Genomic DNA, 14,325 nt, shown 5'->3' with positions numbered 1-14,325 from the left:
TCATGGTTGTTCGCCGCCCGTTCAATCAGAGCGTTGAACGCCGCAGTATCCTCTGTGGGTGACGTTTTTGCCCCATATAGTTGTGGGTCCTGTGCATCAAGAGGTGCACTGGGGTCTGCAGGGTCGCCCCAAGTTTGGTCAGGGTCCTGCTGGTCATCAGGGTCCGTGTCCACATGGTAGGGGACTTGTTCACCCATGTAGTCCTCCAATGCATCCGTGTCGGAGCGTGTGGGGGAGGCCCGGTGTGGATCCTGGTAGGGTGAATGAAAGGGTTCATACAGGAGAGGTTCTGTGTCCACAGGCAGCTTCCTCTTTAGCGGGATCCTGAAAGGTTCCAATGGCGGTTCCGAAGTTATCCTTCGGTCGTGGAGAATCATCCTGCCAGTGTCGGCGTCGATGACGCGTGACGGAGACGGCTCGACAGGCGTAACCGCAGTTTTGGTGGCCTGTGTCCTGAGTTGAAACGCCTTCGGGATTGTGGATGGAGGCAAGCCGAAGGTAATGCTGGTCGGCACCGACGAAACCGCTGGATCGATCGAACCCGACTGGTCCTGGAGGGCAGCCTTGGTTTTGCAGCCTGGCATTGCGCCAGGCCGTACTCGGGGCGCCTTAGAGGTCGTGGCCCCCGCCAGGGTCGTCGAGGCGGCTGCAGATATCTTCTGCGCCCGTGGTGCATCGAGCCGAGGTGCGGAGATCACCGTCGACGTCTTCGACACGTGAGGTTTCGGTGTCGTCGAGGGAGTGCTGCGAGGCGTAGCAGGCGGGACGGCCCTCGGTGTCGGTGGCGTCGACGCCGGTAACCGAGCAGGTTTTTCGGCGCCGATGGCCTTCTTCCGTTTGTCGACTCCTATGTCGCCCGTCTCGAGTTCGGCACCGAAGTCCCCCTTGGTGCGGTCGGTGCCGACACGGTGCGCCGGCGTCGAAGGTGTTGAAGGCCTCGATCCGACTAGCGCCACTTTCAGTTTCGGTTTCGTAGGAACCTGAGCAGCTTTCGGTTTCGGTTTCGTGGAAGGGAAACCAGCTGGCTTAAGCGGTAATGGCTGCCGCTGAACGTCCGAGGCCGGGCCCGAGGGCGGGGCCGAAGGACTGCGTGATAGGTCTCGGGTAAGGCCCGAAGGCGATCCCTCGACCGGAGCCATAGTCTGTGGCACTGGTGAATCCTCGGTTTGAACAGGTAGGCCTTGTTCATCATCGGAGCTACTCTCTTCGGCCCCTAAGGCCTCCTCGTCGTCTCCTACCTCGGTGTCGTCTTCACCTCTGTGGAAGAGTGACTCGTCGGCCTCGTCCGATCCGGGTTCTTGGTCGGAAACGGGACTGGAGGGTAAGACTTCTACTTCTTCGACGTCGTCCGCGTCGTCGAAGATGTCAGCTGGGGCCGGTGCCGCGTGCTGCGCTTCGAGCCGCGCCGCTCGACGATTCCGCAGAGTCTTCTTTGAACGGAACCGGGCACAGGCCATACATGTCGACTCGTCGTGGTCCGGCGAAAGGCATTTGTTGCACACCGGATGGACGTCGATGTGTGGGTACTTCGCATTACATACCGGACACCTTTTGAATGGCGTCCTCGATTCCATCGTCGAAGTAGTTGATGGACAGGTAAATGCGAACAAAGTCGGTGCTGAAAGTTAGTAAACTAACAGAGAGTATCGAAAACCGATCGATAAACAGTACCGACGCGAACTAAAGGCCTTGTGGCCTCGACAAAATTTTTTCCTAACTTGAGCTAAGATAGCACATCCGAACCCAATGGCGGAAAAAAACAATCTGAGGATGGAGAGGATGCCCATGCGCACTGTAGTCCAGGGGAGGAGTCACCTATCCAAGGATACTTCGAAGACTCTTCCAGGACAACAACGTGCAAACATCCGGACCCAACACTAGGCGGCGATCTATGCACAGATATGAATTCAGCAGCCCACATGCCTCGAACACATACATACATGTATTGACTAACTTCAGCCCAATAAAAAAAGAATATTGAGAGACATTTTTTAGGTCAAACATTTGGAAACCTAACTCTCCAAAAATTACTGCGCCACAGTACACTTTCTGCAGAAAGCCGTTGCAATAGTGAGCCCTCGCAACATGTCCTTCTTGTGATACCACAAGAAAGGGTAGGTAATCTGTTAATCAGAGTTTGGTCATCTTAAGATCTAGTCTTCAGATGCCACTGACAATTTCAACATTCCTGTACAAGTGCCATGTACCAACTGGTATTCAACACTAGGAAATTGCAAGACAAAGCCATCCAGCTTAGAAGAAAGGACAGTTGTCTGATGGTTGGCCAAGACATGGACTGGAGAGGATGATGAGGATACCTGCACAGTATGGATCATAGTTTCTCCATGAAGGAAAACATCCTCTGGATCTGCCAGAAGGCTCCAAAGAACAGCATGGAAATAAGACGATGTGACCGTGACCATAAGTAGACCTGGATTTGTCCTAAAGCACTATTTAACTAGAGTTAAGCCTCAGCAACCAATCATTTAGGTATGGCTACAGGAAAAGCCCCTTTTGGTGAATATCGCTATCAAACATTTTGAAGAGACAGGACGGCTTGACAACAGGCTGAAATAGCAGCTTGCTGTCTATTCAGAATTTCAATAAACTTCAGGGGTTCTACCAGACCGAGGTATGGAAATACAAAAGAAGTCATGCAAATCTTCCAACTTATGAAACCAATGCATGGGTTCTCCTTTTCTGAGAGCTGGTGACATGAAACACAGAGAACTACTTTTTTTCTTTTTTTTTTTTTTTATAACAGCTATCCTTAATGAATTATGGGTAACAAAGGCACAAAGGTACTATTTAAGGTTTGATTTGCAAAGTCATTCAGAACATAGAAGTCTGAGTAGCATCAGTGTAGATTTGAATATTGACTTTGATGGACATCTTTTCAGTAATAGTGTGGAATGCATTACATAATCTAACAGCGAATCCTTGAGGTAGTGAGTCTACTGGGTTGTGCATTTGCTTTCTATTTCTCATAAAATTGTATTTCTAGATTGGTTAACTGGATCATTGATATTTAAGAAGAAATGCTGTCTCTTAATGGCACATTTTCTGGTAGCAACACCTCCACCTTGAAAACTTACTTGTATTTTTTTTTTATGTTCTGGGATCCCACACACATACAAAGATAAATATTCAATGTTTTATGAATTAAAGAAAAAAAAAACATGGACATTCACGGACTTCAAGAGAACCTCCAAAAGAAGGACTCGTAAATGATTATTATGGCACTCTAGATGCTGTTTTGGCTACTATCCTATGAGGATATCTGGTTCGAGGCTGTGTACATTGTATTTCAGCTAACAGTTGGAGACCTTGCCTTGGATCTACCTCCAAGTAGTATCCCCCAACCCTTGGGTGGTAGAGCCCTTGTTTTGTTATTACAAACATACAAGTCCTAGTGTCTACCAATTGCAATGTATGGTGCCAAGGTATGAGGAATCTCCAACTACATGGTCATACAACAGGAAGAAAACAGATTTCTAAGGAAGACTTTATCCATGCCCCTGTCTGCTGCACATTTTATTTGTCATAAGGAACTCAGGATATCTTACCTTGGAGATCTGATCCAGGTGTGGCCTGTTTTGTTGTGGCTCTCAATCTGGAAGAACCCAGAGACTGCGCTAACCAGATAAATAATTATGGTTTGCCTTTCCCTGCACAGAGGGCTGCAAATTCCTTGCACTTCCTACATCAAACTGAATATTGTAGAAACTGGATGCAATCTTTTTTTTTTGTTTTTACAGCTCCCCTCTCATGTGTTAGCATAAGTAAGAAGAGTGTGGCTGACGTATTTTATAAACTCGAGGAGACACAGCAGTTAAAGGATCAGATAGACAAACCCAATGATTAGATATCTTGACCTATGGGATTCAGACTGCACTAACAACTGCATCTGAATTGCTCACAAACTATGGGAGCGCTCCCAATTATTCTGTTTCAGAAATTATGCCGTCACATTTTTGATCTGTTTTCCCATTTGGTCTGCACATAATCTCAAAGCTATACCTTGCCTATGTGACGATCTATCTAGTCAAACGATGGTCAATTTGACTTTTTTGCAAATGTTATGCACGGTATACGAGAAATATTGTAATATTGGCCACTGTAGACCTGTTTTTAGATTTTTATTACTTTTAAACAATGAAAAATTTATTTTACACATTGGTTTCTTTTTCAAATCTGCTGTACATGCACGCAGGTCAATGCTTCTCTAAACATGTTGCGGTTATCCTGTACTGTATTTGTTATCAATTTCATGCATTTCTGAATTCAATTTTGAACTATTTATTGCTTGATTTGCATGGTTATTCGCTTTTATGGATGCTGTAATGCTTCCGAATACAGTTTTTAAAAATTGAAAATAGTATAATTCAGTGATATTATTCTGATAGTTGGCTCCCTCCCTTTCGATACAAGCTGCTGTTCCTTTATTAAATCAACCAGCTTTGTGAGCTCTGATCTGCTACCTAGTCACTAACACTTTCAACAATCTGAATCTCTTCCTTTTGCAAATCTAAATCTAGCAGTGAGATGTTGTTAGAGTGTGAGTTCCCATTGCCAAAAGGTTATTTATGGCGATTTTGTTCTTTATCAGTCCTAAAGTAACTAAGTATATTAAGGTGACAGGAATGAAATACAAAACAAATTATAGCCCAAAATAAACTTAAACCATTTAATGTGTTTCAATGAACATTTTCTGTCTAATACTCACTGTATGATGATCAGCGTGTATGTGAGAGAGAAAGACAGCGGATATATTGCAAAGGATCATATCCACTTTATCCCCATAATGGCGGCAGAGTTGGCCAAACGTTCCTTCACCACAGTCCAAAAGTAGAGATTGTGAAGGGCTAGCAAGAAAATGATGCTTGAGTTAGATAACAAACTAAAATAATGATTCAATAAATTTACATATGCAAGCTTGTTCTTTTCTCCCCATTCTGAAGCCATAGACCAATTTAAAACGCAGGGCCTGGTTTAGATTTGGGCAAACAGGTTACCCTGTCACAAAGTGATGGATACACTATCCGCCTTATTAGAAGTGAATTCTATTTTACTGTATTTATAATCAGAGGGATGGGAAATCCATCACGTTGTGAGAGAATAACCCTTATGCCAAACTCTGGATCAGGCCCAAGGTACTATTCATACACTTTATCAGTGAAGTCGTCTATGTTTTGTGAGAAATGTTTTAGGCTAAGGAAAAGGTTCTCGAATACATATATTTTCCTGGTGCTGCAGTGGCAACTACATGTTTCACTCTCCAGAGCCCTCCAATAAGACATATCTGCTCTCCATTCCTGAAATTACTAAGCAACTGAAATGACTCTTATTATCACACTTTCCCCCCCCTCACAAAGCACTTGCGCCACAATCCAACATCTTTGTAGGGCAGGAAACAAGGTAAGTTTACCTACCTCTAATCCTAGTTGTCCTTCAGGGGAATCCCCATTGAAATCATAAGCACTGAATAGTCCCTTCCCATGTGCGGAGAGCACATAGTACTTCTCCAAAATATGTCTGTTTAAGTGTAAATCTTCACCTTACTTCAGGAAGGCCACGTTTTGAGATAACTTTAAAATATTTGCAGCCTATAAAAAAAGGCTATAAAGACCAATTCCTTTAATTTACTTTTTAAAAGGTCTAACTAAAATTGCCAGAAATAATTCACAACCCTTTTTTTAAGGAAATGGAGATGAAGTAATAGGCCAATTAAAACACATAGGCAGCAGCTAAAGTAGTATGAATACTGACACTGTACCTTTAAGGGGTCACAGCCCACCAGTATCTCATATTGCCCAGCAGATGTCCAGTACCTCCGTCCTTATTTACAGAGCAATAGAGCCAAAGTCTACTAAAAACTATAATGTCTATTAATTATCTTTATCCCTTCCACTGGGGAGGATGGAGGGTTTCTTACAATAACAATGCAAATTCCACTAAGGAGGGACTAGGATTGCATGTCATAAACCTTTCCTTCTCCTTCAGGGGATCTGAATAGACTAGCCAGCTCATCCCTAAACAAGCATTTACAATGCAATAGGTCTCGCATTTTAGAAACTTTGACCTATTGGTATTGTAAATGACAATGCCTTTCACTATTGCAGGTTTTTTAAACACATAAATAAAAGGCATTGTCATTTACAATGCTGAGCTCAAAATCTCGCAACTGCGAGACCTATTGCATTGCAAATGCTTGTTAAAGATGGTGGATAGCAATGAAAACAGGGAGACACGCTAAATGAGGGTGAATTAGCAAGCGTACCCACTGCGCCAAACCCACTGCGCCAAACCCACTGTCCAAAGGGAAAAGTGGATTTTGTTACAGGGCAAATAGGTTTATGAAGCAACCTGCACTATGGACAAGTAGATCTTTTATTAAATTACAAACCCCTGGGCTCCGTTGTATAAAGCGGTCCTTAGTAATACGGAGGATGGTTTGTATAAACTGTGTGGGCAGGTGGCACTGGGCGAAAGAGATCCATTTAGGGATTAAACCCAAGTACTATTCTAAGTAAAGAAACCAGGTTCACTATACAAGACAAATTTACTTGGCAAGGGCTTGCTTTTAAATGTGTTTGAGCTTTCAGTGTTTTACTGGCAAGTACTTCTTAATATGAAATTATCACCATGCTTATGATTGGCAGATTATTATTTGTTTTAAACATTATTTATTGCCTTTTGCATTCAACATTACTCATGGAGTTTCAACATTTAAACTTGCATATCCCATATCATGTTCCTTTGCCTTACATTACATATGTTTGGCTGCATTATATATACAAAATAATATCCCTGTGTGCTTGGTAACATAGAATAATTAATCCTAAAACCATTGTCCAGTATGTATCTGTGCAAGCACTTGGTTGGCAGATGACTCCAATTCACGAAAACACCGTGTTACCAGTTCTGGGATTCCATTTCACAAATGAGTGCATTCTGGGAGTTGTAGTCGCGATTCGCTTCCATTTAATCAACTTATTAAAAAAACAGAGCACAATATTATCAGATAACTGAAAACAGTGTGTGCCACAATGAAAAGAAGTCATCTGAACACACTAACTGTAAAGGCAAAGGATAATAAGAATAAATAGCACCTGCTAGCAGGGTAATATTTTCCCCGAACGAGCATACCAGGTGGAGGTCCACTGGCAAGAGCGAGGTATTTCTCGTTTTTTGCCTCGAGCTGTGCTTTAAAGGTACCATTTTATGCAATTCAAAATTGCTACTTTTTAAAATACTTAGGAAATGTATCTTTCTCCAAAATAATCCAGGACTGGAGTCAAAGCAGTAAACAAGCCTCCTGGAGAATTTTGGGTAAAGTTGTTCTTTCCACAAATATTTCTAGGACTTGTCAGAATAGTAAATGTGACGTTGCGATACCGCCACACCTACTGCTGCCCCGAGAGCGCAGTTCAGGGCAAGAAACACGAGTGATGACCAAAGAGCGAAATACAAAATAAGAAACCACTTGCATAGGGGAGAGAGCGTCAGAGGTGAGGACTGATGCAATGCTCTTAGGATAAGCATTTACAAATTAGTGAGTGTGTAGGAGAGTAGGGTCTGCTTCCTATGGTCACCCCCACTTTTTGCTTTTGCTTCACTGGTTTTCGACTTGGATGTGGCTGTGGGCCTGCTAATCAGACCCACAGCCCAGCTGTTCTCTCTCTGAATTCATACTATGTACTTTAGGTACATAACCCAACTGGTAAGGATCACCCAATAGGGCCCTGTACAGTGTACCTTAGGTACCCAGGGCATGGGTGTACCCTAGGCCTACCAGGGGCTGCAGCATGTATTATGCCACCCCTGGCTGGCCTCCCATCATGACAACTGGCTGATCACTCAGCTGGGGCAAGGTCGTGTAATCACCCCTTGCTTAGGTATAGTATCCCTATACCTGACTTGTATATAGACACATGGGTACCTTTCAACCACTCCTATGGCAGGCCTGAACAATCCTGAAGGCAGAGTGCTTGGTAACATGTGAGCTGGTGCTCTAGCATAAGCTGAGCCTGTCTGCAGCTTTCGGAACCATGTCCTTATAGCTGTTCTATGATACCGCCTACCATATACTCTTAAAGTGCCTTATAATCCTCGCGGTTATGGTAACTATGGTTTGGCTTTATCAAAACATGTCGTGTAAGGTGTCTAACACTTTGGAATACTACCCCCACACCATTTCTGGCGATGAGGATAGTATTCCCCCTTCTAGAGGGAGAAGACATGTTGAAGACCTACTACCCGGTTAAAGTTAACCAGAGCCCCAGCATCACAAAATGGATGCTGCTGCCACAGACACAAGTCTAACCTCCTGCTGTTGGGAGTCCTTCCAGCGAGGGAGGCTTGGACAATAGGTTTCCTGCTTTGGGAGGTGCTAGCACCACCCTAGACAGGGCTTAGTGTATTGGGGCAGGGAGGGATGAACGAAACGAGACACTGCCTGGGGCACACAAGGTGTCCCATGCATAGTCCGGTTCAAACCGGTGCTGGGGCACTTCAGCCCCAGTCCTGGCGCGAAACTGGACATAGGGAAGGGGGTGTAACCACCCCCCTCCCTGGTCCCACCCATAGGAGGGACCTAGCAGGTAACCCAGACCCCCAGATTAGTATAAGAGAGGGAGCTGAGTCCCTAGGACTTTGGATTATCCTGAACTGAAACAAGACACGAAACTTTGGACCTTCGACATTCAACAAGAAGACTGAAGAATCTCCCTTGTGGCCAAGGAGTGGCCACCCTGTGCAAACAGGCACCAACAAGCGACCTGCCGTTTGCTTTGCCCAAGTTCTACGAGGAACCGACTGCAGAGCTCGACCAGCGCCTTGACCTCCAGACTTCTCTGATCCACATCCACAGCCAAGCTGAGATCCGTGGAGGCGACGAGAGACATGGGACCGGCTACCTGGGAAAATTGGCGAGTAGCTTCCAGCGCAGCTTCTGAGGCATCCTCAAAGTTGTGCTCTGGGGATTGAGAAGCCCCAACCCCGAGCACCCTCTGCACCGAAGATCAGCCCTTCACAAGTTCTGCGTGGGGCCCTTCTGCATTTTCCTGCTCGACACGTCTGTCCGGTTGCTTGCCCGTTGGCTAGTAGCCTCAGTGACGACGAACCCTTGACTTTCCACCGCTGGTTTGGCTCCTCCAGACTGGACCTTGCTTCCCTGTGAAAGAGAAGCACCTCAGACCTTCCTGGTCTGCACCTGAAGCGAATTTCCCATTCCGCGTGGGTTGCCTTTGCCAAGGCTTGTTGACTCCGATCGGGACGTCACCTCCGCCAGCAGCAAGATCCTTGTTCTGCACGACATCGCCTGGTTCCTTCCTGGTTCCACACGGTCACTGGCTAGTGACCCAGACTTTGTCCCCTATGCTTGCAGGTGTTCTCCCTTCAAGATCCACCCTTGGATCCACCGGACATCTTCCCCCTGGCCGCCTGCCAGCATCTGTTCTTCAGGCATCCATAGGATTCAGCGCCGACACCCGACACATCTTCACACCTATGCACCAGTCTCCTGTGGGTGAGGTAACGCGGGTACTCCGGTGCTCCAGTGGATATTGACTATCCAAGTGTCTAAGTCTCTAGTTGCTTCCTCCTAGTTACTTCGGAAGTGTCCTTATACTTCCTATTTCTAATTACTACATTCCCATTGACTTTAATGTGACCCGTGTGTGTGTTTCCACACTGCACACGCTTCCCGTGGGCCTCCCACTTCCTAACTATTGATAGGGTAGTGTAGCCCCAGCGATTCCCTAGGCCCTAGGCCTACTACCGGTTCATGACGTGGTACTTATACCACTCTTAGTATATGGTTTGCGTGGCCCCTGGGCCTAACTGTATTTTCCCTGTGTAACTTAACGTATGCTACTTAAGAAATTGTTGTGCTTAGACCTCTGAACTCATAAAGAGTGCTGAGGGTATATGTTAGAATAAATACATTCTAATTTTATATATATATCTGGTGTGGTGTCCTTTCATTTGGTGTTCAAGGGATTGTAGTGGTATAACAGCTGGCTTCACATGCCATACAGAGTTTAGCCTAAGACTGCTCTTGTCCATGCTACCACTAGGATAGCTGGTCTTTAAGGTTGACTTTACAACCAATCACCATAAGGGTTGTTTGGACTGATACAAGGTGTACACTAGAACTAGTGACATCATATATCAGGCCAACTTCTCACAGAGTGCACCACAACTGTAAAACTAAGTACCTGAATTTAATGTACACACATTGTATAATGTAAGTGAAAGCTAAAGGATCGCCTTTTTTTAATTTTAATTTATGTGTAAATTAATACAACAATTTTGACGTTTGGAGGGTGGGGATCATCTGAACTATTCCCAAGGACTATCCATATAACTGCACAGTAAACACGGAATTCGTACTACCAGAAACGCATGGTTTGGAGCCTGCCAGGCAGAAACCAAGGTGCAGATTTCGGAAAAACATAACTGAATGCGTGCAACACCGGGGCTTCTCAGGGCGGTCTGCTCTCCCAAGTGAGAGGAAAGCAAGATGGCGCCTGTGCGCGTAACTGCACGCTCTAGGCCACACAAAAAGCCAGTCTCGCCAGAGCAGTGAATGCGCTGGATCAGGCGAGACCTAAAAAGGCAGTGGAAGAGGAAAAAGATATTCAACAGAAGACACAAAGCAAAGAGATTTCTAAGGAAGCTTGTCAACTTGAGATTCTGTTCTAGCATTTGAATAGAGACAATAGTGTCTCAAAGGTGTGGACAGACCTCCATGTGGCTGCCTTACAGATTACCACAATGGAAATATTCCTCAGCAAAGTAGCTGTCACAGATATACCTCTGGTGGAATGAGCTGTTGGCTTATACAGCAAAGGCTTTACTTACTTTTTGACAGGATAAAAGACAAGAGACTATCCATCTGTATTTAAACGTAGCTCTGCGGGCTGCGCAATACATGCGCCCAGTTGTTGATGCTGGCTAGTCAATTATGTGTCTCTGATAAAGTGTTTATTTGCCTTTTGGTGATCAGAACCCTCTCATCCTGAAAACCCTCTTCGTTTCATCGCATGAGAGTTACAATGCTGACAGATGCTGCAGGACGCTGCTAGAGAGGTAGAGCCAATGGTCACGGCTTGCCACGCGCTGGATTACGCAGCCTTTATGCTGAATTGGCTTACTCCCTCTGCCCTAGTCAGGATTTCAGGTGGCGGATTACCCCCTGGGCTCCTTGCAGCCCTTCTACCCTCTGCAGCCACATTTTGAGCCTTTTCTGAGGAAGAATTGGGGAGGGCACTAAAAGCACCACTGGCCCTGCAGCATCGTGGCCACAAAGTAGCAAGAGGTGAGACAGCCAAAGCGATGACCAAGTGCTAGCCAAGAGCAGTGCAAAAGCTGTGTGAAGCTGCATAGGCTATGGGAGGCGGTAGGAACCAGGCAGCAAGTACTAGGCAGAGCCCTCACAGTCACATTCGTTGCTCATCTAAAAAATACTCTAGGAGAGGATGGTGAGCAGCAGCATTGAGAGAATGCAAAGGTTTACAGCGGACAGCAGCACTCCAGTGGCCGCAGTTATCAGCCAGTGAGCCAACAGTGGCAAGCAGCGCGGAGGGGACTGAAAGGCCGAAACTCTGGTGCAGAGAGGCGGCAAGCAGGCAGCAAGAAGAGGGAGACTGCTGTAGAAGCAGCTGGAACTAAAGCAGAGTGGGCATAGCGGGCCTAGTTCCTGTTACAGTCGTTTGAGCCCTAGGCTCATGGGAGCAGTACAACCAGGTTAGGGTGTGGCTTGCGGCCTGGGCGAACTCACCCCCACACGGTGTTAGTCACAAAATAAGTAGCAGAAGTAATGGTAGTAGAAGATGCTGAGCTCTTATTGGCCATCGAGGAAACATGTGAAACCCACAAACCCACAAATAAAGCATTTTCTGCAGTCGCAGGTACTGGGGAATTGCCTGTCCAATCATCTTCCTGTGTACTACCACTAGCTGACTTGGACTCACCTAGGGTGAAAACAAGCTCTTTACCAAAGGTGTCAGAGAAGCTAGTAGCGCCCAGTGCTTCCACATTAAACAAAATCAGTAACTATTTTACCAGTGCTTTGAACACTGAGAAGCCATTAGTAAAGATAAACATGGGGTCGCCCTCATTGGACCATAAAAATAAAGACAGTCAGGACACGAGTGCCAGCATCAGTGGGCCATTTCTTCCCTCCAAGAGTCTAGTAACAAGGCTGGAAAATGCCAGCGGAGGTTGTACCCGTATGGAGGTCCTGGAATCTGAGGAAGGTCTCTCTTCATCCTTTACGTAAAGTGCATTTGGTAAGCATCAAATCATAACCATAGTGGGCATTTACAAATAATATAATGCTGGGGAAAGTAATAGTCAGGTGTCAGCAACCAGACCCTGTATCAGTCCCTCTGTAAAGAATGGGACAATTGAAAACAGTAGACACGGCCTATCTACCCCTTGTGCTAGTTTTACCAAACTCGTCACTTCTGTTAGCAGCGGGGTCCGATATCTCGTTTGAGCTGGATGATGACGTCCTGGGTCTAGTAGATGCATAACATGGAGCGCCAGACTACAACAGTTTTACCTCATAGTACCACGAAACCAGCGCCCATGGACTATCAGTCATCAAAGCTTATGGGCGCTGAGGCTGTAGACTCTCCTCCGCTTGAGCCATATACAGAGCAACTAATTCTTGCCTTTATGCACATCGGGCTCTTATGATGAATATTTTTAACAGCGCACAGTATGAAATTGGACGACCAAACACAAATTCTTAATGAAATGTCACCTAGTATACCAATGATTGACTCTTGCATGAAAGTAATTTAGGGTGCAATGACAGAATCTCACAAGAATAATGCATTCTCAAGTGAGATAAGAACCGGTTCAAAAGTGGTCACCAAGCTTGCAGAAATACAGAAGTTATTAGTTCAATTAAAGATTGTAAGCGGACAATGTGCAGAGGTACAGCTCCAGCAAACCCAAACCAGCTGGATCCCAACACTCTTGGTCCCCCATGTGCATGGTATAAATCACTGCTTCAATCATAGTGCTTATCTTGTGAGATTAGGATAATCCCCAAAATCACAGAGAAAGAGCCAAACCCTCAAGCAGTCACACAAGCAACAGCTGTAAAAAAAAAAAAAGTTAAAAACCATTAAAGAAAAACCGCTGAAAGATCAGCAGGGTGGATAACAGACCAGTGAGGGTAGAAAACTCTCACACAGGGAGGAGAAGATAATGGGAGCGCTAGAACACACTACCTGTGATAGGCAAGCCAGACCAGTGATTGAAGAAGGCAATCAATGGAGCACACTTACAACTACGGGAAATGTGTTAAATGAAGTGCAAATTTTAAAATGTGAAGCATCGTGCGAGAAGCACACTCATACGCAAAGATTCCCTACTGGTCCCAGGACAGTGTCTAAAAGTGTAGCCAGTGGGCAGGATATTGCGGCTAACCATATGAACGTTTTAAGCAGCACAGAATGTGCTCTAGAATATGAAACTGCCTCAACTAAGAGTAATGGGACCACTTATTTGCAGCCATTGTCTGAGTATTAAAGGCCATCTAAGATATGGCTAAATGTCTGCCCACCCAATTTAGATGGGCGGATGTAGTAATTTTTTACTGTACCTTACGGGCAGATAAAAACAATTATATTGCGACCCCCACAATGGGAGAAGCCTCGCATGTCGAGGAAAGCATTACCTTTTTCTTTCAAAAAGAAAATCCAGTTTCTGGGTTTTCTTTTTGAAAAGAAAAAAATAATATTTGCTGCAAGGGCTGCAGCCTTCTGATGCAGCCCTGTAGCAAACCGTAAAATGCATTCTCAGGAACCGCCATGACGGCGGTTACTGGAAATGCCTTTATAAACGACTGCATGCTTGGTGGTCATTTATAAATTAGGTGGGCTGCCTCTCAACCATAGGACGGAGTAATTTACTCCATCCTCAAAGGCGGACCCACAGACCGTACACCCAAAAATAAATCGGACCCTGTGTTTTGAATCTTTTAGAAAATGTTAAGGGTTCTTATCTTCATTAACTTTGTTTTGAAAGGTGACTAATAGAAAGGAAATGTTTCATTTACAAAGATATGTATCGTTTGATTAGTTTGGACTTTTTTGTCCATTTCAAAAACGTTCAGTGAATTTGTGCACAGTCCAAATTATTCAGTCTTTATGAATATTACAGAAGATCCTATGACAGACAACACGTTTCTACAGGCAATGGAAGGTAAAGAAAAGTAAGGCATAGAAAGCTTCAGCAGACAGAGGTGACCGAAAAACTACCTCCTAAATAATACACTCAATTATTAAAATTAGGAAGACATAG

General features: G+C 45.1%; 1 protein-coding gene across 2 annotated transcripts in view; it reads right to left on the bottom strand.

Moving 5' to 3' along the window:
- The window catches only part of ELAC2 (elaC ribonuclease Z 2), a 331,642-nt gene that overhangs the window by 160,956 nt on the left and 156,361 nt on the right, over positions 1–14,325 (bottom strand). For both annotated transcript variants that reach the window (XM_085616773.1, XM_085616774.1), the window contains one exon: positions 4,727–4,865. In XM_085616773.1, coding sequence (XP_085472899.1) covers positions 4,727–4,865 — 139 coding nt within the window. The remainder of the gene's footprint in view (positions 1–4,726; positions 4,866–14,325) is intronic.

The sequence above is a fragment of the Triturus cristatus genome, chromosome 7 (assembly GCF_964204655.1).
Source record: "Triturus cristatus chromosome 7, aTriCri1.1, whole genome shotgun sequence".
In the NCBI taxonomy this organism is placed as follows: Eukaryota; Metazoa; Chordata; class Amphibia; order Caudata; family Salamandridae; genus Triturus; species Triturus cristatus.
The sequence above is the reverse complement of the archived record's forward strand: the minus strand, read 5'-3'. Positions and strand labels throughout refer to the sequence as shown.